Source organism: Phlebotomus papatasi, chromosome 2, assembly GCF_024763615.1.
Source record: "Phlebotomus papatasi isolate M1 chromosome 2, Ppap_2.1, whole genome shotgun sequence".
NCBI classification, from domain to species: Eukaryota; Metazoa; Arthropoda; class Insecta; order Diptera; family Psychodidae; genus Phlebotomus; species Phlebotomus papatasi.
This window is the reverse complement of record NC_077223.1, coordinates 97,886,801-97,913,703: the sequence shown is the minus strand read 5'-3', so window position 1 is coordinate 97,913,703 and position 26,903 is coordinate 97,886,801. Positions and strand designations below refer to the sequence as shown.

Genomic DNA, 26,903 nt, shown 5'->3' with positions numbered 1-26,903 from the left:
ATGTTAATTTTATTCAATATTGAAAGTAAAGATTGTCTCTTCATTATTTGAATACTGGTTTAAAAAGATTTTTCTAATATTGTTATATAAATTATTTTTTAAAGCTTTGATTTAGTGCTGCCTTTCGACACATTTTTACTTTCCAGTTTCGGTTCCCTATATTTGGCCACCTTTAACCACTTTTCGCCAGTCGCCAGGGGAGACTGAGGCAAAATGTCTCAAATTGAAAATTTGAAATTCAATATTTCCAAAAATAAAAGAGACTGAGGCTGCTATTCTGCCATCTTTATAATTTTGTAACTGAGCAAGATCCAAGAAATTTGGTATTCTCACAGAAAAAATATAAAGTTCTGAAATATTAGTACTCTCCAAATATTTTAGACCTTGTTATAAAGTCTCCAACAAAATTTTCAAATTACCATATTCAAAGAATTGTCAAATTCTTTGACAGTTCCATACAGTTTCTTGTACGATCCAAGAAAAATTTAGAGGTAACTTTTAAATTTTGTAAAGTGAAAGTTTTGTCAAGGTTGAATTGAATATAATTACCGTTAAAGATATTTTATTGCTTTTTTCGTGAAAAATAACAAACCACTGTAAACACACAGTGTCAAATAATTCCGCAGATGATGCTGCACAACAAGTTTCCAATTTTTTTTTATATGTTGTTCGATTATTGCTATAAAATTTCTTGGCGGCAGAATTGCTCAACCTTGGATTAACTCTAACAAGAATTCCAAATTCCGCAAAATCTTACAAAATTATAAAGATGGCAGAATAGCAGCCTGAGGCTTCAAATATTTACCCTAGATAGCTTACATGAACCTTCTTAAACGTGGTTTTTTTTAGGAATTCGAGTAAGGAAATTCAAGAAAAGGAAGATAAAAAATATTGAAATTTTGAGCCGTATTTTTAGAATATTTTTCTTACAGAAAATATCAATATTGATTAACTTTACTTGGAAGAATATTAACAGTCTACACGTACTATAGTATAAGGTGAGGTAACTGGATCGTTTTCCGAAGAGTGCTACTTAAACGCTTCTTTTTGGACTGATGAAATTCTTTTTTACTTCTTCTAAATCCATAGAATTATTCACTGTTTCATTCAGAAACCAAATATAAAAAAAAATTCAAAAATATTAAAGAAAACTTATAAAATAATGATAATACTGAAATAAGTCAGCATGCACTAACTGGGTCGCCTTTTCGCTAAATCACTTTTAATTAAACCTTTTGATTTAAAATACTTTTTTCGCAAGGAAAAAACAATAAATGTTTTCATTCAACCAGTTATCATTAGCGCAAATATCACTGCTAGAAAATTTTTAGTGAAGGACCTAGCTGGCACAAGATTGAAATGAGTCGATTACACTCACTTATTTAATGGATAAAAATATTATTTTTGTTTTTTCTCAAACTTGAATAGTTATATTATGTTACTGTAGTGACTAAATTACGGAAATAAAAATAAAAATATTATTTAAAGTGGATTAGTCATAAACGATCCAGATAGCGAAGCGCCCGGATTAGCACGCTTGACTATATTAATACACAATTTACGAATAGATAAATTTATAATATCAGGCTCATGAACGGTAGAGAAATCATTTGATGCCTTTGAGGCCATCCCCAATTTGGAACATTAGCATTGCAGAATTAAAGAATTTGATTAGTACATTTTATAATGTACTTTATTATAATGGTGATTTTTCAAGAATTTGTCAACGGGATAATTGCTGACCCTCATCCACTGCATTTCTCAAATGAGGTGATTCCTTTCATTTCCAGAAACGAGAACATGGACAAGAAAGTTTTCATTGCCCGGCATACTTTGCAAGGACTTCAGTAGTTCATGCCACATGAATCAAGGGTTCTCTAATTAGAGCTTTAATTGTCCCTTTTTATGGGCCTGAACTGTAAACGAGACGTTTAATTCTTGTAACGGTATGCGCGGTATGTTTTTAGGCTCCATAAGTTTGATCATATTTCTCCTTGGTCTTCCGCTTTTTCCTTATCAGAAGCGTTTTTGGGTTGTCGCATTCTCTACGCGACTTCTTATTTATTGAAGGAATAGGTTTTTTGAATAATTTGCCTCACGAGCGGAAGAGGAAGCTTATCCTTAGATTTGTGGCTGCTACGCGCTCCTCGTGTTTCATATGAGCTTCTTTTTATTTCAAATAAATTATGCACAAAACGAAAGGGACTTTTTGATAGTTTTATTTTGGAGGTAAGCTTTGCAAGTCATTGTGAAGAGACGTCGATCTCTGGCAGAGCTAGGACTAGGACAGGGAGCTGAAACAAATTCAGGATCTTGCCTTGAAGCGCCTTGAGATCGTCTGCGAACATGAAGTTGCAGAGGATCGACAGGCGTGGACTTGCTAACCTGGGTGTTCTAGGTTTCTGGGTATCGCGGTTGAAAATAAATGAATGAATTAGTTTTGGAGGTTCAAATTGATACTAAGACGGCGATGGCCATACAAGAGGTCAACTCAAAGACAGAATTGACGCTGAAATTTAATTCATTTCATGAACGCGTGATTCTTTCACGCTCCCCTGTACTTCAGTATAACATTTTCTTTTGCAAAAATATTTCAATTTGAATTTTACGCAAAATGAGTTTTATTTTTTCATCATTGTATTCTTAGGATCTCGAATTTTACTATTACGAATTCATTATTAAAAGAAAAGAAAATCAGACGATGTATTTCAATAATAACGACATCAAAAGACTACATAGAGACAACTACATTATAATTAGAAAAAATGATAAGGATCGATTTTGTCGACTTTTTTATTCTTTCGTGCTGGACAAAAATGCTCTATAAAATTGCCTCTTGCACTTCATATTCTCCCAATTAAGACAAAAATTTTGTACGTTTGGATATTAAAACGCATTTAGATGCTGTATTTTCCCTTTTTCACGCTTCTTAGTAAATATTCGTTCATGGATTATTCGTTAATTTCTATTAAGATTTCAAAACGTTTCTTCACTTTTTTTTAATCTTTTTAAATATAAACTACAGTTCTTTTTGTAATCGCATGGTATTTTTTTTGTATCAGCTTTGCTTATGTTGCATTTTTGCCATAGTTTTTTTTTCTTTTGTAAAGATGTATCACATTGTTTCAAAGATGTTTTCTTTTCTTGAAAAAATCTTCTTTTCATTTCTTTTTTTTGTTGTTGGAATAAGCACAATCACTCGAGTTCTCAAAAGAGATACATCAAATTCACTTCTTTTTTTGATGGCCTCTACACACTAGCGAAAAATATGTCCATATTTTAGAGTTTTTCCTACATAATTGAATTTGCTTCAATATGGACATAAATTTCTCTAGTGTATAGAGGCCATTGAGAGAGAAACTCAATTTAAAATTGCCATTTGAAATTCTAAAAGAATTTCCACTTCTTTTTTTTTAATAATATTCAGAGAAGTGCATTAAATATTGCATAATCTGAATAAAAAAATATGAGTGAATGTTGATTTTCTAAATTTGCAAATATAAACTAATAAATAAAAACAGGTCCACCATTACGATTAAAAAAAATATATATATAATTAAGTGGCAGCAAGTCGACTTAGTTCTGTTGCAGTGTCTTTGAGAGTTCAATGTAAATCTGTTATATCATTTTGAGTTATTTCCATTATATACTTATCTCGTGCACTTTCGCTCGAATAGCCACAACCTGAAACAGCTGGAGGCAGTTCCTTGTCCTTCTTCGGATGCCACTCATAAATCATCAAACGATTGATTTCCTGCCATACAAATGCAATAACATTAATCAAATGAATAATAGTCCCGAAAGACTTCATTAGAGACACTCACATTGAGAAATGATACAAGAAGAGTATTGGGCAAGAGGTCAATTTTGGCCACTTCAAAACGCTTTAGATTTTCTCCCCTCAATCTTGCAATACCAACGAGATTGTGGACATCCAGAAGGTATCCATGCAGGACAATTTCCTCCAACTTCGAACAACGCCAAGCCATCATCACAAGCGGATCTTGATCCGTGGTGAGATAGAAGAATTCTGCTTCTTGATTGTCAAAAGCTGAGTCAATCCACGTGAGGCTCTTGAAAGTACTATTATAGTTCTGCGATATGAAGTCAATTGCTTGGGGATTCATATATTTGCAGAACAGCACTTTCATGTGAGACAGTGGCATGCTTTCGTGCAGAATGTGACTGTGAAGGTATTTTATTGCCTCACAGGCTTTTATCTAAAAGAATTAAAAGACGGAAAATCTTTAAAATAAATCCAAAATTACGTTCGTTATTACGGCAAGGTAAAGTGCGTAATTGATTTAAAAGAGTCTACAAGAGGCCATTAGATGCTATACCTCAAAACACTTTTGCGTCATTTATCGCATTTATCGTTCACTGGTTCTTAAACGATTTATTGAACAGATTGAATCACTCAAAAGATCGCCTAAGATAGCTTAGGAATAACATAAGTAAATTTCGGATAAAAATTAGTTATAGATTATTAATCGGTTTATTACCGATTCATAACCGAATTGAACCGATTCATAAATCACTCAAAACATTGCCCGAAATAGCTCTTTTATTAATATTATCTTTTTAGGTACATTATGAATAACAGTTATCCTTTTGAAGAAAAAAAATGCACAAAAAAGTTTTAAAATTAACATGAAAAAATGTTGACATACTCAACAAGTGCACCGTTTATGACTAAAAAAAAATATAATTATATCCTCTTTTTCTCAATATACACTAACGGCCAAAACATTAAATACACCCTTCGTAAGCTTAAATACACGTGATTTGGACCGGGAAAACGCTGTAATATCCAGTTCTATTGACTGAAATAGTTTCATATATAAACCTAAGAACGGTTTTAAACAAGATTTGAGAAAATACATGAGCTACAAAATTTATAATTTGAGGATCAGTCAAAAATTAGCTTTTTGGAAAAAATGCAAAAGTAGCCCCACATTCTAAAACTGATCTAATCTTTTAATAATCATTTAATATAAGCTAAATACTATTAGTAAATATTATTAAGAGTCAGAAAAACTGAAAATAATACCGAGGGAATATTTTTGGTACGGATTGTGGTCGGTTTCCGCTGTGATGTGTTCTGAAAGGGGTTTCTTCTTTGAGTATTGAAATTTTCAGCCCAAATTCTAATTTTTCATATATTTTTTATTATTTTTCAAATTACTATTTATTATTGTTGCAATTACATTTCTTTTACTTCATTATTTTATTTAAATAAACATGAATAAAATCATCAAATTTAGTTCTCCTCGAAGAATCCTCCTTTAACTTTGAAGAACGCCTGACATATTCGAGGCATCCTGTTGGTCAATTTCTACAAAATGGCTGAAGGAACTTTGCCCACACATCCTGAAGTGTTTCCACCAAGATTGGAACTGATGTCGCGCCTAATCTCGAACCTTGTGGTCTAGAAAATTCCAGAAAATTTCGATGTGGTTACAATTGGGTGACTGGCGTGGCTAATGCATTCGGTTTATTGGGTGTGGGTTTTTTTTCCAAGAGGATAACGATCCCAAGCATTCCTCAAAGCTTTGTAGAGGTTTCCTTCTTGAGAAAGAGAAACGCAGGGTCCTAAACTACATGCATTAGCCACCCCAATCACCCAATTGTAACCACATCGAAATTTTCTGGAATTTTCTAGACCAGATGGTTCGAGAGAAGGCGCCGACATCAGTTCCAGTCTTGGTGGAAACACTTCAGGATATATGGGCAATGTTCCTTCTAACATTTTGGAGAAATTGATCAACAGGATGCCCCGAATTTTTGAGGCGCTTATCAAAGTTAAAGGAGGATTCTTCGAGGAAAACTGAATTTGATGATTTTATTCATGCTTATTTAAATAAAATAATGAAGTAAAACAAATGAAATTGCAACAATAATAAGAAGAAATTTGAAAAATAATAAAAAAATATATGAAAAAGTAGAATTTGGGCTGAAAATTTCAATATTCAAAGAAGAAATTTCTTTCAGAACACATCACACCGGAAACCGACCACAATCCGTACCAAAAATATTCCCTCGGTATTATTTTCAGTTTTTTCTGACTCTTAATAATATTTACTAATAGTATTTAGCTTATATTAAATGAATATTAAAAGATTAGATCAGTTTTAGAATGTGGGGCTACTTTTGCATTTTTTTTTCAATAAGCTAATTTTTGACTGATCCTCAAATTATAAATTTTGTAGCTCATGTATTTTCTCAAATCTTGTTTAAAACCGTTCTTAGGTTTTATATAAATATGAAACTATTTCAGTCAATAGAACTGGATATTACAGCGTTTTCCCGGTCCAAATCACGTGTATTTAAGCTTACGAAGGGTGTATTTAATGTTTTGGCCGTTAGTGTATACATAATAATAATAATAATAGTGGCACAATGTTACCTAGTGTAACACCTTTAACGAGAGAAGAATTCCTGGTGACCTAAAGGGGATTTAAACCCGGGACAGTTGCATAATAGAGCTAGTGCTCCACCACTTGACCCATTGTGTGCCCTACATTTACATACTATACAGGGAAAAATCGTAACTGCGAAAAATTGGTATTCAGAGAATACCAATTTTTACTTCAGAATTCTAAGAAGATTTCTACTTCAGAATTATATCAACAAATTGGGAAAAATGCAAGTTAAAAAAAAATATGAGTTTTGCAAAGTGATTCTATTATTTTGGCCGCCACTGTGAAAAAGTGGCATATTCATTCTGATAGTATCTCTGGACAATTCCCCACCTTTTAACTTTGTGTAATTTGCCATTTTAACCTAAATTATAAATTATCAAAAACAGATTATATCTTGTTATTTATCATCACTCTTATTCACATAGTTTTACAATTGACAAAAATGTACAACTCAAAATGTATCCGATTTATATTAAGTTGGTTACATGTTTTGATCATTTTAAATTAGTTTTTTAAATGAGGCACCAAACTTTTGACTTTTAAAAATGATCGACTTTTGGAAAACAATTATTTTTGATATGAAATAAAATTAATAATTTTTTTTTGAAAAATATAAATAATATCTACGGATTAAGCCCAACGCACATTAATTTTTATTTGTAAACATGTTTTCAAAATTTTCTATGAGAGTAAGCGAGATGACTAGATTTAGTTCTCTTTCACTCTCACTGAAATGTCAAAAACATATTTACAAAACAAAAGTTATTTTGCGTTGGGCATTACAGAGAACTCATCTACAAAAAGAAAAATTTGAAAAAGTATTTTTTTTCTATCATTTGAGGAGTTCAGAGCAAAAAAAAGCTATTTTAATAGGGAAATGCATACGACTTGAGTTTTTTTGCTCCGAGCGCCTCATTTTTTTCAAATTTTTTTCTCAAACATGCATTAGGCAACAAACTATTGACACTCACTGTATATTTTAGCTTTAGTTATATAAATTCTTGAAATTCTCCTAAATTTAAATTAGTTTTTGGCAGAATTTACACTGAAGATCTAAAAGAGAATACTGGAGTTGAGTTTTTTGTTTTCTAGAGGTATCAGACACTAAAGTCCTTCTGAAGGAAAACTTGGCCAAAGAAATTTGCAATGTCCAATTATCTAAAAAGAAAAATTCACTTTGTGTTTTTAAAAGAGGTGCACTACAGTGAAGTGTCTGCAAACTATCGTGAAAAAATTCCTAGTTATCTTACAGATGGATTTTGTTTGACGGAGATTTACTGCCCTCAATTCAATCTTTCATGTTTAGTTTGAAAATTTAACTTGCGTTTAAGATTATTAAAATCAATCAATAGATCAGGAAAATTGTTTAATTCTAGTTTTAATTTAAAGTATATAAAAATTCAACATTTAAACTATATTTTCTGAAATTTTCTATTAAAAAATTTAAAGATTCAGTCGTGAAGACTTGAATTTCAGAGGTATTTTTTTGCAAAATACCTCTGAGATCAAACGAAATATCTCACAAAATGCTACAACTTTCTAGATTCTAGAACATTTGAACTTCGTAGGATCAACACCATGGGCGCCACAGTCGAAAAACCAATTTCACATAACCTCAATTATCTCGACTGTCGCTGAACCGATTTTGATGATTGCTTTGACATAATTGTAGAGGATATTTTTTTCGTCCATACATCATTTTCTGCTCAGACTACGCTATCTGTCCGATTTTGCCATTTAAGTGTGAAAAAATTGAGTTTTCCCATAAAAACGCTTTGAAACCATTTAGATGCCAATTTGACTGCCTCTACTCCACCAAGACACTTAAAATAGGGTTTTAAATGGAAAGTCTCACAAAATGCAACAATTCTTTGATATAGTTGAAGTTCATCAAATGAACACTTGGGGCGCTCTAGGTGAAAAAACGAGTTCAGAAAGAAATAACTTCGCTTATTTCGGCTTCTGAGTAATCGATGAGATCAAGTTCTACAGAAAAATTATAGAGAACATTCTAATCTACATTTCATCCATATATCACTTTTCCATCAGACCATCCAAATCCTTGATATTTTGGTTCAAATTTCAAATACAAAATTTGTATAATTGCACGAATTTGATTCAAGATAATTGAATGGCGTCCCCCAACTTTAGGTCTAAATCGAATTTGCATGCATTCCGAGTTAAGAATCTCACCTACATAAACCGGTTAGGATTATCTGTCCCTTTTAGTTTATTCTGGTTGATTGGCTTGAGGTTGAATGTATTCAAAGTTTTAACCGTTTTAACCAATCACACAGAGAAAAATATTTTGTAAAATTGTTCGCAAATGTTTGTGAAATCTTATGACAGACTTACGAAAAGCTCGTGAATCGTATAACTCACAAACAAGTTCGTAAAATTTTGTACTTTTTTCACAGACATTGTTCGTAAAATGATCATTTGACGAACATTTTTTGTACTTTTACAAACATTTGTTCGTAAATGTTCGTAAACACACAAAAAATGTTCGTAAAATTTTGTCATTTGTTCGTAAATTTTTTCCAGACAAACAAAAATATACGAACAAATGACAAAATTTTACGAACATTTTTTGTGTGTTTACGAACATTTACGAACAAATGTTGGTAAAAGTACAAAAAAATGTTCGTCAAATGATCATTTTACGAACAATGTCTGTGAAAAAAGTACAAAATTTTACGAACTTGTTTGTGGGTTTCACGAGCATTTCGTAAGTCCTCCATAAGAATTCATAAACATTTAACGAACAATTTTACAAAATATTTTTTTCTGTGCAGAAAACTGGATGGACTAAAATATTTGAATAAGGTGGGAAAATGAAGAAGAACAAAAATAATAGCAATTTTCGAAACTCTTCATCTCGTCTATTTTAGACAGAACATGAGAGCTCACAAAATAATAAAAAGCTCCAAGGTTCTGCTAATAATATTAAACTAGACTTGGTTCAGATGAGATTTTTTTTCAGTAGATAAAAAGTAACGTATAAAATATTTTTTGACACAAACTAAAAGTGAAAGGTTTGATACTTACGTAAGTATCAACAGCATAAATATTTCCAACGCGTTTAAATTACAATAAATTATTCAATTTTGATTTTTTTTCTATTTGTTTTGCTACCGTTGTTGCTTTCAAATGACTTTACGTTTCATTCACGGATTTTGTTTTCAACTTTTTGCATTTTGGCCTAAATTATTTCGGTAATTATTTCAAGTCTGATTCTCATCTAAATTGCACCAACAAAATTAGGCAATTAAAAATCTGTGAGAATTTGTGCAAAAAAAAAACTTTCCCATTAAATTACCACGAGGTCAAGGATAGTTAAACTTTTGCGCAACTTACGAGATTGATGCGAAGTTCAGCCTGTGGATTGTGCTCCTGGAAGCTCCTCCAGGCCTCGTCGGATGTGCCAGCGTGATTTTTGTCAAAGGCATGAATGTGCAAAATGAGTCGTTTGAGATTGAGCAGCTGCAGAACCCTCAGAAGTTCATCACTGAGGAAGTCGTAGTCAATTGAGAGTAGCCTGAGGTTGGTGCACTTGTCAAAGAGACTGGCTTCGAGGTTGCCGACGTAGTAGAAGGCAGGATTTTCCTTCACAGAAGCCATTGCGAGCAAATTAAGTTCCTGAGGGCATGCGAGAGATCGCAGAAAGTCCTGGCAGTAGATGGTAAGATGTTCGCAGGAACCCACATTGAGATGTGCCATTGCTGGATTCCTGCGACCCAGGAGACTCTTAATGGGCTCAATGAGGCCACTGTGGAGAAAATTCTCCGCAGAATACTGCCTGGGCAGAACAAATTGACTCTGACTGGGTCTTAGGGTCAGAGAAACTAAGCGATTGTTGGTGGTGCAGATGTTAACCAGAATATCAGTGGCACGCTGAACTGCATGGCTGTTGGTGGAGTCAAAGATGATGGACGTGGCACTGACGAGATGGCCCAGGGATTGCAGATAAAATGCATTTCGAGCCTCATGTTTGCGATTCACAACGAAAGTGGCTCTCTCGAAGAACCTGGGAACAATTCCATCTATTGATCTGCACACTTTAGCATACCACCTGATCACACTCACCTTGGATGGAAAAGTGTCTGGCGCCAGTGTTTGCATGTCGCAGACGCCTGAAGGCGATCCGGATGCTCAAGATACCCGTAAATTTCCACTAGAGCAAGGGCTGGCAGTTTGCCCCATCCCATAGCGTTATTCTTCCCTAATTCAATCGACAGTACCCACTCTTCTACTTCTCAGTTATCATTTACTGCAATTCGCGGAGGAGGAGACAAGACTTGAAAAACGGACCCCAAGTGACACAACACACAGGAAAAAATATTGCGACTAACTTTCACTTCAAATTACCTTGCATTTCCCACAAAGGAAAACACCACAACTAATTATCTTACAATTGTACGAGCAATTTAATAATATTTTAGTGCGTTTTGAGAGTTTTTCTAGTGCCTAATTTTAATGGAATTTTTTGAGAAAATTTTTCGCAACTCTCAGCTGATAATTTCTTTAGTTACTGCGCTCATCACTGCCACTTGTTGGCGCTGATGCAGAGATTGTCGAAGTTCTGTAAAATATTTTTTCGTAAAATTTCAGGGTGCTGAATGCACTCAGAAAAAATTGGGTAATTTTTTAAAAAATCTTAATGAAATAAATTTGAAGTGTTGCCTCCCCTTTCTCTTTGGTCCCTTCAATTGTCGCAGGATTTTGGAAAATTATTATTTTTTAGATGAAAAATGCAGTAAAAAAAATTGACAAAAATCATGTTCATAACGCAAGGGGTAACTTATTTCCATATCTCATTGCCTCTGGCTTTTAGAACAGACCTGTGGCTGTGCTTATTAAAAGTCGTGTAGTATCGGAAATATTGTGTTGATAGTTCTAATGGAAATTGCAGATTAACGTGTTGGTAACACTAATCCCGCTTATTCACGGTGCCATGATGAATATTTTTGCGCCAAAAAGACATAATAGAAAGAAAAACTCTCATAACTCTTTCGTCTCCTTTGGGACTGTGGGTACCCATGGAAAAAAAAAACATTTTTTGGACTATTTAGAATCGATAAAAATCCGATTCTTATAAATGAATCCTTCTTTTTGCAGGATCCTAATTAGCTCTTGAGCTTAGATATTTTTGGTCAAAAATCGTGAATTTTCGATTTTCTGCTTCCTTGCAGATATTGTGACTTTTTTCATATTTCTAGACCAGAATAAGGAAAAACCTCTCGGGGCCAATAAGTATGATAACTAACAATTACAGATTACATAAATTCGAAAAAACAATTTTTTCTTAACACTTGGAAGGAGCCTAGTGGCAGCCGCTGCCAATTTTGTATTCAATTCAATTTTTTATACAGTAGAGTCTCTCAAATCTGAATCTCTCAAATTCGAACGCCGTTTGGATTCAAAATGTCAATTGTGAGGTTATGTTAGAAAGTTCGTATTCTTGGTGAATGAAAATCATATTTATGTGCTTCATCCTGATTGTTTACATACATTAAGGTCGTGTAAAATGAAAAGGAAGTATGTTACCACTAAGACTTGCGAGAAAGTACGTGAATTTGATTCAAAGTACAATTTAATCTCACACAAATTTCGTTAGTTTTGAAAAAATCGTTCGAATTTGGGAGGTGAGAAATGTCAAAAATACCCCCCGAACGTTCGAATTTAGGAGACTCTACTGTAGTGAAGAATATATCATTTCGCCTGGAGGCCTGATTGAATGCGTGCAGAATTTATCTGGCTATTTTTTCGTTCTAAAAGTTTTAATAAAAATTAAATATTAATGTAAATATATTGCAAAAACAAAAAACTGCACTCGGAAGGACCAAGTGGCAGTTGCTGCCATATGCATTTTATATGGGAGTTTGACGTTCTGCAGATGTAATTTTCTTGATTGTTAGTGTATAAAAGCCTTTAAAGAACAAATTGAGAGTGTTTTTGCAAATGATTCATAAGAATTATGGGGGAAAGTGACATGCCTTTGAATGCGTCAGTTTTTGAATGCTTCAATTTTTTTCTTATTTCCCAAAGCTAAAAATCCATTTTGTTAAGCGAAGTTAATATATAATAGTTAATAGTATTAACTATTGTTCATAAAGTAGAAATTTTGCTTTGAAAAATAAGAGTAAAATTGAAATATTCAAAGGCTGCCGCATTCAAAGGCAGACCACTTTCCCTTACTCCATGATTCTGATAAAGATGAAAACTTCGAATGGTTAGAAATCTTTAAATACAGTACCCAAGGAGATGAAATTTCTGATTCAGACACCAGAAAAGAACTGACTAAAGCTCCGAATGTTTAAATATAAGTAAAAATATCAAAATATTATGTAAAATTCGATAAATGGCAGCGGCTGCCACTTGGTCCTTCCGTGACACTTTTAGTTAGGTTTCTACGAAGTGTTAAATTTTCAAAAAACTTGTTCAAACTTTATGGGAACTCTCATCCGCAAAAATCTAGAGGTCAAATGTAAGGTTATCCCGCCAATGCCCGCCATTTGCTTTTTGACACCAACCTTGTAAGAAAATTCCAAGCGGGAGCGACATTTTTCCCAATATGGCCGATAATTTTGACATTTGGCAGCGAGGGAGATTGCTCTCAGGGAAGTTTTTCCCGTTAGAATATTGAAAAAAAAAAACTTAATAAAAGAAATTAAAGTTATTCTGAAAAAGTAGCAAAATGTTTTCAAATTTCCCGAGTCCCGAGTCGAAACATAGTACACATTCAGGCATATTTCAAAAATGATTTCACAAATTTACCCCCAATGGTAGGTAAACTAGCATAATTGTATGTGCATACAGTAGACTCTCGCTAATTCGCGGCTCTTTTAAGATAGAGCTACTTTTTAATTCGGGCAGCGGTTACATTTGAAAAAAGTTTGTTGTCATTCTTCAAGTTTGATTATGATTATCAAATGAATCAAATATGCTCAAATTTGGCATGGTTTGTCTTAGTTTTGATGTGATTTTGCATTATTGAGGGATTTTCATGCAATTCAGAATAAGTATGAGTATGTAAACTTAATGAGTGTGCAGATGAATAAAAAATCGTTGCATTTCAAAAAGTTTGTCGCCCAAATTTCTGTCTAATTCGGCTGACATTTCGGTCCCATATGCCCGAATTTGAGGGAGTCTACTGTAATTCCGTCAGGTGCATAATCCCGAATGACTTAATACCGGGACTGAGTGTATAGGGGTATTCTAGAACGATTTTATAAATTGGCTCACAATAGGCAAGTTATATGAAAGTCGTTCAATTGCTACATCTATTATTTATTAAAATCAGAATTTTTATGAATATTGAATAAAATGTTCTGAGTAAATATTAAACGAATATATAATGTATTAATTTAAAGAAATCTAAAAATTAAGATTTACTATATTTCCTCTCCACGGTCGTAGACAAAATATTATTCAAGTCTTAGTAATCACTGTTTCTTTTAAGATAAACTAAAAATTCAGAAATCCATGGAAAATACCTGTTTACCTGAGATTATTGTGTGGTGCTTCGTACGGCTTTAGCTGATTTCTAGTAGCAATTTCTCAACAATTTTTTTTTTTTGAAATTCAAATTAATTTGCTTCATTAGCGTAAAATCACAAATTTTCCACAAAAAAAAAATCGAGGACATTGTTCTTTGCATTGCGGAACCCCTTGGAAAATCACCTCGATCATCAATAAGTTTTGTGGCGGGTCAGTGACTCTGAGTTTACTGAATAAATGCATGAACTTTGCGTTATCAGCTCAATTGACGTCCCAGAAGATAGTGGTCGGGATGAAACTGCAATAGAATTAAAACGATAATCCCCAAATCATGATTGATGGATGTCTCTTATCAGTCCCAATTATGAGCCCAAAAGCGCCGGATTGTCTAGAATCGAATGTCTTTATCTTTATCATGCGGGGTTTATTAGAGCATTTTCTAAAAGAGGGGAAATGTGGAGCTCAGGTGGCGTGTTAAAGAAGCTGATCAGGTGGATTTGGAGTGTCTGTGAAGTTCAGAGATTCCCGGTGATTTTGTTTCCGGTGCTGCTGCTTTCGTCCCAAAAGAGTGCTGAAGTGAGGTGTGTGGTGAAGGACAGGATGACCTTGTAGTTGAAATACCAGAAGGCTAGAAACAGGACAACAAACAGGCAGTCTGGGAAAAAAGGGAATTATATTGAGGAATATTACCCAGCCGGGTGTTTTGTTTTTTTTCGAGCTGAAAGAGAAAAATTTTTGCAATAAAAAAGGATACTGATGGTGATTCTCTCCCATTTCTCCACCATGTACATCTCCGTGACGAGGCACCATCTGCAAGAGATTAGAATTTTGAGGGTCAGTTGATGGGATAAGATGAGAAAGAGGTCAGAGATTCACCTGAACCACCAGTAGTTGATGAACTTCCAAATACCCGAAATTGCCTCCATTGCCATAGTCTGTTGTCTTCCTTGTTTTGCACACACAACCCCACAGGCAATCTCTGTGGCTCTATCACCGGCACTTGAGACGGCCTCGTGCTACTGCAGAGATAAGTACAATTTTCCACAAATTGAACACTTCCGCCGAAAGCCACAACACCTCGCACAATTTGCAGAAAGTAACTCTGATTTTTTACCACCAGAGGCGCTCATGATAGGAACAGATTTGATTTTGGAGGGTTTCTGAGATCTGCGCTGAAAAATTTTCTTCGGCTGCTAAATGATTTTATCCGATATATTTACTCTTTTCATAACTTTAATTATTTTTAGCATATTTTAAACTTCTGTCTCTGTAATTCTTCATCATTTAAAACTATTTTAATCATCCAACATAGAGCGAATCGCATAAAATTTATGCATCCCCATTTGGCAACAGTGCAACTGTCCAACAAATTTCCACGGATAATTTTTTATAGGGTATTCACTTGTCACATTTTTCCTGAGATTTTTTTCTCAGTGTACTTTGTGTTTTTGTGTGGGTTGCAGACAGGAAATTTCCGTGAATTTTCCCTGTGAGAATATGGCAAGTGAATCGTCAAAAAAGGCCCCAAAGGCCAAGACACCCGAAGAGATCTTTGCAGAATTCCAAACTCTGCGCAATGAACAGCGTAGCCTGGCCAACAGAATAGCAGAATATGAGATGGATTTGAAGGAGCACAGGTGAGCATAACCTCAATCTCTGCACATTTTGTGCAGCCGCTGAACTGCCGCATCCCGGACGCTGAGGATATTCCATTCTGGCATTGCAGGACAGTCATTGACACACTAAAGACAGTGGATGAGAGTAGAAAGTGCTTCAGGCTGATTGGTGGGGTGCTCTGTGAGGGAACAGTTCAGGGGGTTCTGCCTCAACTCACGGACAGCAAGGAGCAGCTAGAGAAGCTGATTGGAGCTGTAACGGAGCAGCTGACGAAGAAGGGCCAAGAGATTAACAAATTCAAAGAGGAGAACAACATACGAATTGGACAGCCAGGAGCCTCAAGTGCGCCCCCAGAAGACAGCGAGACGAAGCCAGATGAGAGTCAACAGAGCAGGAACGTCCTTGTGGTGAACAATTAACTCCACTGTCTTTACCGATAAATACCTCTTGTTCTATGATTTACTTAAAAAAAAATGAATTTTTAACTATTATTATTTTCACATCGCTTCTCACAACACATGATCCATCAGCTATTTCCAAGTAAAAATGATGAAAAAAAATAGATTAAATTTTTATTTTCCAATATAACAATATACAAAAAAGAGATATTACAAAAATAGGCTCTCTGAGAGCTTCATTTTCTTTGCTGCAAGACGAGGGATGGCTAAAAGTTCAAGTCACAATAGTTAACAGAAGGCTAGAGCTAGATAAAAGAGATTAACAAAGCCTTTTCAAAGAATAACTGCATTATTTTTCTTTGACTAATGCCCAACGCACAATAACTTTTGTATGTAAATGTTTTCAAAATTTCTTATGAGAGTGAGCAAGATGTCTAGATCTAGGTCTCACTCACTCTAATAGAAATGTCAAAAACATGTTTACAAAACAAATGTTATTGTGTGTTGAACATAAGGGATAGACTTCTATTTAAATTTTGCACTTCATCTCAGAATCATAGAGATTTATTTCCAGTAAAATAGGGGATGTTTTCTGAGCCAAGTTTTGGATTTCAGGTTATTTCAAGTCTAACCTCAAAGATGTAGCAGATAACCTAAAATTCCTGGGTTAAATTTATCAGTTTCATGATAATTGATTGAATTTCTCAATTATCTCAACAGGATAAACAGATTCAATCGTTTTATTTGGCTTTAGGATGTTCGGAACAGGAAATAAAGGCTTAAAAAAACATGTTTTTCCCTTTTCAATAAGCCGCCATGATTTTGAGGTTAATTCAAATACAGTGCCCGCTCTCTAATCCGGATCGCCGTAATCCGGACGAGTTATCGACGGTTACTTTTAAAATCATTTTGAGGTTATGTATGCATGTGTGTTCAGCAATGAGAATAAATTATCCTGTGAAGTTTTTGTTCAATAAATGAAGTACATGAAGTATAATAGCATAGAATTCTCTAATTTTGTCTTTTTAAACTTCTTTAAAACTTTTATTCTAATTCTCGGAAAAAAACCTTGTATTATATTTTCAAGACGTTGAACAAATTCAAAAAATCCATCCGGATTACGAAGCGGACATCTGTCAAATTGTCTCCCAATCATCCGGATTACGAAGCGGGCACTGTATAACCAAGCTGAAATTAACTCTTAAAGGACGGAAGTGTATCCTTAAGAAAATTTATTGGGTTTTATTTTTCTATTAAAAGTAAATTGAATAGGGAAAGTGTTCATAATTTGGGACAGCTTGTAATTTCGGACACTCAGGGTAAAGTTGGACACTACAAATCAATTGATTAAAATTATGGAATTTTCTTCCAATATTTAATGAATAGTATATTCCGTATAAATATTTATTCATTTTAGAAAATAATAAAAGTAAATACGTTCAATTTTGAATATAACTTGAATTAGAATTACTTTAACCATCGAGCATCAAATGCTAATCCATTTCAATTTAGCTCAAAACATACATGGGGTCCCGGGATTATGCATAAATGGGATTATGCAAACATATAGTCGGTTGCGTCTACCTCTGTCGTATCTGCATTTGCTTTGTATCTGCATTCGGTGCAAGCTACAATACAGACGTACCCTCTTGCGTGAAATGCTGGCACAAAAGACATGCAGATACGACAGAGGTAGACGCAACAGACGATATATCTATGCATTTTTGCCTACCACTAGGAGCTAATTTGTGAAATAATTAAAAAAAAAACAATCCCTAAATGTATGCAATTTTTGAGGCGGTAAATTTAAAATCAACATTATGAACCGTTGGCGCTGAAAATACCCCGAGAAATTAGCGCTAAATATATTTTACATATCTTTCGGCGTTTCTAAAGCGTATTTTAAAGAAAAATGGAAAAAAATCCTGCTAAACTTACGGCGTTATCACACTTGCACATTAAAATTTTAATGTGATTCACATTAATTGTCGCTTGTGAGCATCCAAATATGTTATTTGTGTCTTTGAGTCACTTAATATTTGGGGTTTTTCTATTTATTGATAAAGAAGTGGACTTGACCTGCAAAAATAAGTTTAAATTTACCTAAAGCATAAATATTTTTCACTTTAAAAAATTAAAGAGAAAATCGCATTAATTTTTCGCATTAATGCTATAAATCAATTTATATCAAATTTTGCGGGCCAAGTCTACTTTTTTATCAACAAATAGATCAAATTTTGAATATAAAATGATTCAAATACACAAATTACACATTTGGACTCTCATCAGCGACAATTAATGTGAATCCTATTAAAATTTTAATGTGCAAGTGTGATAACACAGTTATTCTGAGTGATCGATTTGAGGTTAGACCTTACAGACTTAGCATCATCGAAGAAAGCAAATTCCAACTGGCAATTTTAGAAAATGAGACCTAAAACCTTTATATTTCTTCAACAGATAATTATTTTGGCACTATACATAACTACATTTCCTTGTTCAAACTTTCCGAAAATCTTGTCAACCGAGTTTTATCATTTTTAAAGCACAATTTTTGGAAATCTAAAAATTTTGAACATATTGATCCCAAATATTTGACTTAAATTGAGAATAATTAAAGGTTTTACAACTTTTTAGAATATATGTAAAATGTTTACTCGACACCAGTAGCGATATTTGATTTTTAAAATCATAAAAACTTTATAAAATATCCATAAGCATAGACTTTCTGATAAAGAGATTTTGAAGGTTCCATCGACTTCTGTCGTTCGTATCTGCTTTTTTTGGATTTTTTGTTTTATTTGGTTTTGAATTTAATTCAAAAATGTCTTTTTTCATAATTTTAGTTTTATTTTAAATAATTTTTATATTTAAGAGATACGATGAATTCAATCTATTATCATAAGTTCTAAGTTCTCTGTTCAGATGTTTATTACTTTTATTCAAAAGATCTTCAAATATTTTGGTAATATAATTTGCCAAATTGAACATCAGATTAATATTAATCATCCCCAATCAGATTTTTAAATTCTAGGAATGTGATTCAATGAAGAATCCAATTTGACATATCACAAAAAATTTTGTAGAAAAGAAATTGAGATTAATACCGTTTACCATTTCCACTTTTGGGGTAATATTTTTTTAACCGAGACTTCAAATAAAGGATTTCTACTTACAAAATCTTTATAAAGAACAATTCTTGTTTAATTAAAGTCAAGCAGTCTCAAGCATAGCAAATAGCAAACAGTGTCTAAAAATCTATAAGAACATTGCATGGATTGCATGACTCAATTTGCAAGTCTTTTTTTTTAATCCCAATAAGCTTTTTGTTTATAAAAATCAGCCAAATAGGTCAGAAATAATCCGAAAGCATTTTATGATGTTTCTTTGGTAAATAAACATTTTATGTTAAACATTTTTTGCACATTAAACCCGTTCAAATCCCACGACTCTCGTATAAAAAAAAAACTTTACAACCATAAAGTGCAAAATTTAATAGAAAATCCCTACGCCCAAATATTTTTTTAAATAATTTATTTTTATGTCTATCAGAATCTTTTGAATCACATGGTATTAATGGCACTTTTCTGAACACTTCAACAATTACCGTTTTACTGTGGCAATTTTTCACGTTTTGTGCATTTCAAAATGCCACTCAAGTCTTCTTAATCACTTTTTGATAGTTTAATTGGTCCCATAAAATTACTTCAATTGATAAAAATGAAAGATTAGGAGGCTTAACTTGGACATTTTCGAGCTTTAATTGAATCCCCAATCTTGCAGCATTGGCTTGTAAATAAAATTTAAAAAAAGCTGCTTTGAGAATGCACAGAGTTTCCTTGGCGAAATAGACAATAAAAGCGTGCCATCACAGAGTCCATGAGCTTCGAAAGACCAGGGAAAAGGCTTATGGGGAAGAGTGTTGACGGAAGTAGAAAAGTGACTAGATGGGTGTTGGATAGAAACGTTCATCCTTGTCCTCAAGGGGATCTCGATTGTATTTGAGGGTGATCTTTTTGAGATCTCCTTCCTTTTCATCCGGTTTTTCAGTAGAATTCCTGGAATAGTCCATTTTTCCGCCAGATTTGGCCACTAGCATCACATCCTTGATGACAATATCATGAGAAACAGCCTTGCACATGTCATAGATTGTGAGAGAGGCCACGGTAACAGCTGTAAGTGCTTCCATTTCCACTCCAGTTTTCCCATCGCATCTCACAATAGCCTCCACAATTACCTCATGCGTTTGCGTATTGAGCTTCGTGGTGACATCCACCAGGCTCAGAGGAATATTGTGGCAGAGCGGAATGATCTCTGAGGTGCGCTTGGATGCTAGAATAGCTGCAATCTTGGACACTGACAGTACATCTCCCTTTCGAATCTCATTGCTACGGATCAATTGGGAAATTTTGGGACCCACACAGACCACAGCTCTTGCTCTGGCCTCCCTCTGTGTCACACTCTTCCCACTGACATCCACCATCTTTGCCTTTCCCTCGGGAGTCACATGGGACAGACTTCCCGTCGACATAAATCTAATTCTACCACCAGCATAGGCTGAACTCACCTTAGCTGCCAAGAGATCCCGTGTCATGTGACCCAAGGACACGTTCCTGACACCAAAGTCCACTGCAGCATCTGCAATCGAGGCACAGCAGAGAGTTTCAATTCGATCACACGAATAGGGCATTGAACACACAAACCTCAAGCATATTTTCTATATTCACTAGAGTGTTAATTCTATCTGTTTTTTTTTGTTTTGTTCTACCTGGCAAGACTTTTATCACACTAAAGGTAAAAGTAGCTTTTTTTTTATTTTTTTGGAGGAGGATTTATCATCCTCCTATTAGGATCATGGGTCGATTTTCCATTTTAGATAAATTCAGCATGCCTAGAAGAAGGATAGAGCAACATCCAAAGACTCATTCGTTTATTTATTTTTTTTTTTGATGTCAGAGGGGCTTCTTTTCTGTTTGTTCTAACTTTTAACCTAATGAACTGCACAGAGTTGTGATACGACTAGAGCAGAGACAGAGATAAATTTTATTTCACACAAAAAGGGGATGGCAAAGCCTCCCAGGTTTTGCGGAATTATACTTGAATTCGTGACTTAGATGTTATACCTCACAAGCATTTAGCATGATTTACCGTTTACCGGTTCTCAACCGATTCATAAATTACTCAAAAGATCGCTTAAAATGCCTTGGGAATAATAAAAAAAGATTTTCGGATTAAAATTAGTTACCGCGGTTATGAACCGGATTATTACCGACCGGAACCAGTTCAGACTTTTGAGAAACTCCAAGACCGTTCCAGCGAGCCCAAACATGATAGCATTCGTTTGAGAACTACGCTCTGTAGAAACTTTTTAACCTTTGACCTTTGAAAAACCATTATTATTAGGAATGATTCAATGGGATTTTCGTATATAGTCAAGTGTGCTAATCCGGGCGCTTCGCTATCTGGTTCGTTTATGACTAATCTACTTAAAATAATATTTTTATTTTTATTTCCGTAATATAGTCAGTACAGTAACATAATATAACTATTCAAGTTTGAGAAAAAGCAAAAGTAATATTTTTATCCATTAAATAAATGAATTTAATCGACTCATTTCAATCTTGTGCTAGCTGGGTTCTTCACTAAAAATTTTCTAGCAATAATATTTTCGCTAATGATAGCTGGTTGATTGAAAACATTTATTGTTTTTTTCCTTGTGAAAAAAAGTATTTTAAAACCAAAAGTTTAATTAAAAGTGAATTAACGAAAAGGCGACCCAGTTAGTGCATGCTGACTTATTTCAGTATTATCATTATTTTACAAATTTTCTTTATTATTTTTGATATTTTTTTTAATATTATGTTTCTGAATGAAAAAGTGAATAATTCTATGGATTTAGAAGAATTAAAAAAGAATTTCATCAGTCCAAAAACAAGAGTTTAAGTAGCACTCTTCGGAAAACGATCCAGTTAGCCCACTTTACTATAAGGGCGAAATGTCTATTTCCTCGTTAATCTCTGAAACTTCTGAAATATATCAAAAAATTACAAATCGCATGACGTGTTTTCGAGCAATCCCAAAATATATGATTTTGGAGGGAGAAATGAAGACATGTCAATTATTAATGTTAATTTTCCAAAAAAGGCGTTCTTAATGTTAGCCTGTTATCCCTATGGGTGGGGTCTTGTAAAGAGCATTATCAATAGGAGCAACCTTATGAATTCTAGAATTTCTGGTCTTAGAAGTTTCGCTCTTAATGATTTCCTGATCAGATCTAACAGTTATAAAAATGATTACTTGGTAAAGGTTTAAATGGTCTAAATAGACTCAGGCTGTGGCTGATCCTCGCTCGAGAATATTTAACAGTAAAGATTTTGGGGATCTCAGAGGCGCAATAAGCAAGACTGTTGGCTCTTGGGCGGATAGATCCCCGGATTGACTCATAGTGTTGTGAGTTCGAGTTCTGTCCGGTGCAAAGATCTGAATGTCTAGAAAAAGACATTTTCACTATGATTATAACGTAATTTAAAAATACACTAACTTTGCCCAACAACTCCGGGAGCAACAAAGAAGCATCCATACTACAGGCAACGTGCTCCTGGGTGGTATACCACAATGAACTTTAGCAGATTCTTCCATCACGGAATACAACAACAATATAACATGATTACATCGTAACAAACAGCCCGATGCGATTAATAATAATAGTAGAGATTTATCCCAAACTGCCACACATTAAGTTCTTAGAATCATTAATCAGAGGTCCTTTGCATAAATTTTCTTAACCGAAACTTTTCCTTTTAAATTTTCAAGGCTAAATATTTTTAAGAATGAGCCTGATTATATTGAGACCCTTGCAGTCCGATACGATTAATAATTACTTTTAATCAATAAATTGGTGAAAATCTATCATTTCAACTGATTTATAACAAAGAAAACCAGTGATAAGCCTAGATTAGCTTATAGAGGTGCGATTCCTTCATTGCAAATTTGGATTGTGGCAAACTCGAACGATATTTTATCCTAAATAATAAGAAAATTTCGATGAGAAATGCATAAAAGTGTCTGAAAATCTTTAAAGTCGATTATCTCGGAAACTATGAGAGATAGAGGCCTCAAACTTTAGATATATTTACAGCCTCCTTCAGGCTTGATATGTACAAAATTTCACTTGAAAATGAAAAAAAAATGAATGAAAAATGCATAAAAATATCTGAAAAAATTTAAAGTGGATATTCTCGGAAACTATCAGGAATAGAGGCCTTAAACTTTACATCTCTTTAGATCTGTCTTTAGGCTTGAGATGTGCAAAATTTGACTACTTTCCGAGATAATCGACTTTAAAGATTTTCAGACACTTATGCATTTCTCATCCAATTTTTCTCTTTAATAACGATAATAAGTTACATAACAGTTTAAGATTTTATTAAACGGAATTTGCATTATTTATGTATAAATATCGTTCGAGTTCGCCACAATCCAAATTTGCAATGAAGAAAGTGAAGATAACTTCGAATAACCCTAGTGAGATAGAACAGTTAAAGGAACAGAAATTGTTCCTTTAACCAGATTTTCAAAGTGTGAATTTAAACTGTTCTAGAAAGCGTATTTCTCAGCCCATAGAGGTAAATATGGAATAAAATGAAAGGTCTTGCAAAAAAAGTAAATTGAGAGCACTAACAATTTTATAAAGAATTTCACTTTCTGCACATTATTTGATAAGATAATGGCAATTTAATTTCAAGTGATAGGCAGATACTTGAGTTTCTGATTTTTTGCGTTACAGATAATTGTGGAGCTCAGAGGCAAAATGACACATATCCTATGCTTTAGCCATAGGATATGTGTCATTTTGCCTCTGAGCTCCACAATTATCGATCAGAAGATACAATTAATTAAACACCATTAGAAAATATCGTCAAACTTTTCATTCAGCAGTTTCATCTAATAAGTCGAATGCAAATGTTCAATATCTAAACAGGAAAGTCCCGTAGAATGTGTAAAAGCGTTTATTCAGATAGATTCCAGACAAATTTGATCCGGTTCGAACGGATGCAAATCAGTATATTATCCGTTTTCTTATTCGGATAATTCAGAGACAAAATGATATCTGCTCTGTTATTCAAATATACAGTAGACTCTCTCTCAATCGGGCATATAGGGCAAAATGTCATTCAAATTGTCGGGAAATTTGGGCGTGAAAGTTATTGTAAATTCCACAAAAAGCAGTCAATTATAGAGAATCACGATGAAATAAGAGACTACAGCGAATTTGAGTAAATTTGCTTCAAAATCAAACGTGAAAATTTCCAACAAAATTTTTCGCCCGAATGAAATCGAGCCGATTGAGCGAGAGTCTAATGTAGTTTTTATTTATTTTTTAATAAACACTTTAAAGATTTTTTACAAAAAAATTCAAAAATCGAAATTATTTAATTTCGAAAAAAAGCCTTTCTAATATTCAAATTTCAAATGTTTTTATCGTGATAACAAATTAACTTAAAAATATTTTAATTTATTTTTAGCAATTTTAAAATACTTTCTATCTGAATAAACGCTTTTACACATTCTATGGGACTTTCCTGTTTAGATATTGAACATTTGCATTCGACTTATTAGATGAAACTGCTGAATGAAAAGTTTGACGATATTTTCTAATGGTGTTTAATTAATTGTATCTTCTGATCGATAATTGTGGAGCTCAGAGGCAAAATGACACATATCCTATGGCTAAAGCATAGGATATGTGTCATTTTGCCTCTGAGCTCCACAATTATCTGTAACGCAAAAAATCAGAAACTCAAGTATCTGCCTATCACTTGAAATTAAATTGCCATTATCTTATCAAATAATGTGCAGAAAGTGAAATTCTTTATAAAATTGTTAGTGCTATTTCGCTCATCTAGAGAGGCGTAGGGTAGAACAGGATATTTCGGGTATTTTTTAACTCTTTCCGGACCACAGCATATGGTGCAAGCCAATTTCATCATTTTTTATTCGAAAATATCTAAGCTTAGGACTCCGGCACACCTTTTAGATCAGGAACATTTCATGAAGTTGAAATTCGAAACTCTTTCTTTCTCACATATTTCGCATACATATGATTATTTCATTCTTTCGCATACCTAATTTGATTGAGCTAAATTGAATTTGGAGTGATGTTTAAGAGAAGAAGAAGAGTGCGAAAGAATGAGATGACATAATATGCAAAATATGTAAGAAAGAAAGGGATCTGAATTTCGACTTCATGAAATTTTCCTGATCTAAAAGGCGTGCCGGAGCCATTAGGAATTAATTGAGGTCCTACAAAAAATATATTACATTTGGACATAATTATAGTTTGTAATCATTCACAAGAATCTGATTTTTATCAATTCTGAATAATTAAAAAAAATGTTTTTCACTGAATATTAATATGCTGCTTTGGGTACTCAGAGTCCCAAAAGAGACGAAAGAGTTAAGAGAAAAGTTTCAAAATACAATTTTGGATCCGATTCGGAATTCCCCTAAACCGTAACCCTATCCCAAATTCAAATGTGAAAGAAAATTTATCTGCAATCTCTAAACTAAATCCCGTTAACGTTCAACTCTGTTTACTAATCAACAACAGAAGCAAAACTAGAGTATTTACAATCAGGCAAAATGGAAAATTAAAAAAGAAACTTACCAGCATGCTGCTTCTTCTTCCTGTTAACAGCTGCAGAAATTAGAGCGACTAAGTCACTTTCTGAACATCCTGCCCGGAGAGCATCTCTCAGGGAGACTTCTGTATTCCCAAACAGACAAACCTATTTTTTACCCAGAAAGAGAATTTTCAAATTACCAGAAACCAAGTTGAAAGACAATTTTGGGGCTCACCTTCAAGTTGCCATCGGCTGTTATTCTCAGACGATTGCAGGAGCCACAGAAGTGCTCCGTCATGGAAGTTATAAAGCCCACTTGGCCAGCAAAGGAAGGTACTTTGAAAGCTTTGGAAGTGTCATTTGGTCCATTGGGTAGGGCATGAAAATCTGGATATTTTTCTTTAATTAGGGACATCATTTCCCTGAAGGATATCATTTTTTCCGTTTCCCATTTATTCCCAGAAAATGGCATGTACTCAATGAAACGAATATCAACATTGCGATCCCTTGTGAACTCCACAAAGTCCACAATTTCCTCTTCATTGAGCCCCTTCATGACCACACAATTGACTTTGGGACGATATCCCAGCTGTATGGCCAAGTCAATACCCGCAATGACCCTCTCAAAGCCTTTCCGGCGAGTGATTTTCTCGAATTTCTTGGGAATCAGGGTGTCTAAGCTGATATTGAGACCATCGAGACCAGCTCTCTGTAGGGGCACGAGAATTCTCGTGAGAACCAGAGCATTTGTTGTGATTGCAACACTCTCGAGCTTGGGAATTGCTTTGAGTGTGCCCACAATATCAACAATATCCTTACGGACAGTTGGTTCGCCCCCAGTCAGCCTAATCTTCCGGACACCCTCTTGCACAAACAACTCTGCTAATTTAAAAATCTCCTCATTTGTCAGAAGTTCCCCACGTTTTGTCAGTTGCACCCCCTCCTCGGGCATGCAGTACTGACACCGAAGATTGCATTTTTCAGTCAAAGAGATCCTCAGATACGAGTGATCCCTCCCAAAAGTATCCGTCAAAGTTGGCAATTGCCGCTCAACAGTTTTCTACAAAAAAAATTCCAATTCATCCCACTTAATTCTGACCTTGTGGCTATTTCCAGCTTATTCTGTCCACTCAGCTAATTTGCACAATAGCCCAAAAACACTAAATCATGCAAGATGAGCCCCATAATTGACTAGGAAAACAATTGGAGTGTCTCACCTTGACTGGGGCAGCAACAGGTGCTTCTGAGGAAAAAGTCCTTCTTGTGCCTAAAGTTCCCAACTGAATCCTACCAAGAATAATCAATCGTGATCCCAATGGTCGGAACATTTCACTTGCACTCGC

At 34.2% G+C, this 26,903-nt stretch overlaps 3 protein-coding genes across 3 annotated transcripts; 1 reads left to right on the top strand and 2 right to left on the bottom strand.

The window, feature by feature from the left end:
- Positions 1-3,028: 3,028 nt before the first annotated feature.
- Positions 3,029-10,971, bottom strand: LOC129802629 (F-box only protein 33). The gene is made up of 5 exons (XM_055848602.1): positions 10,791-10,971; positions 10,509-10,692; positions 9,780-10,449; positions 3,825-4,220; positions 3,029-3,754 (listed from the first exon to the last, which is right to left on the bottom strand). The coding sequence occupies exons 2-5, from the start codon at positions 10,628-10,630 to the stop codon at positions 3,605-3,607; spliced, it is 1,338 nt and encodes a 445-aa protein (XP_055704577.1). The 5' UTR covers positions 10,631-10,692; positions 10,791-10,971; the 3' UTR covers positions 3,029-3,604.
- Positions 10,972-14,281: 3,310 nt separating this feature from the next.
- LOC129802633 (probable prefoldin subunit 2) lies at positions 14,282-16,030 on the top strand. Its single transcript, XM_055848606.1, has 2 exons — positions 14,282-15,559; positions 15,649-16,030. The coding sequence occupies exons 1-2, from the start codon at positions 15,420-15,422 to the stop codon at positions 15,956-15,958; spliced, it is 450 nt and encodes a 149-aa protein (XP_055704581.1). The 5' UTR covers positions 14,282-15,419; the 3' UTR covers positions 15,959-16,030.
- A 64-nt stretch (positions 16,031-16,094) lies between these two features.
- Positions 16,095-26,888, bottom strand: LOC129802626 (molybdenum cofactor biosynthesis protein 1). Its single transcript, XM_055848598.1, has 4 exons — positions 26,778-26,888; positions 25,796-26,620; positions 25,605-25,725; positions 16,095-20,575 (listed from the first exon to the last, which is right to left on the bottom strand). Exons 1-4 carry the CDS (start codon positions 26,886-26,888, stop codon positions 19,881-19,883), a joined length of 1,752 nt encoding a protein of 583 aa, XP_055704573.1. The 3' UTR covers positions 16,095-19,880.
- Positions 26,889-26,903: the final 15 nt, after the last annotated feature.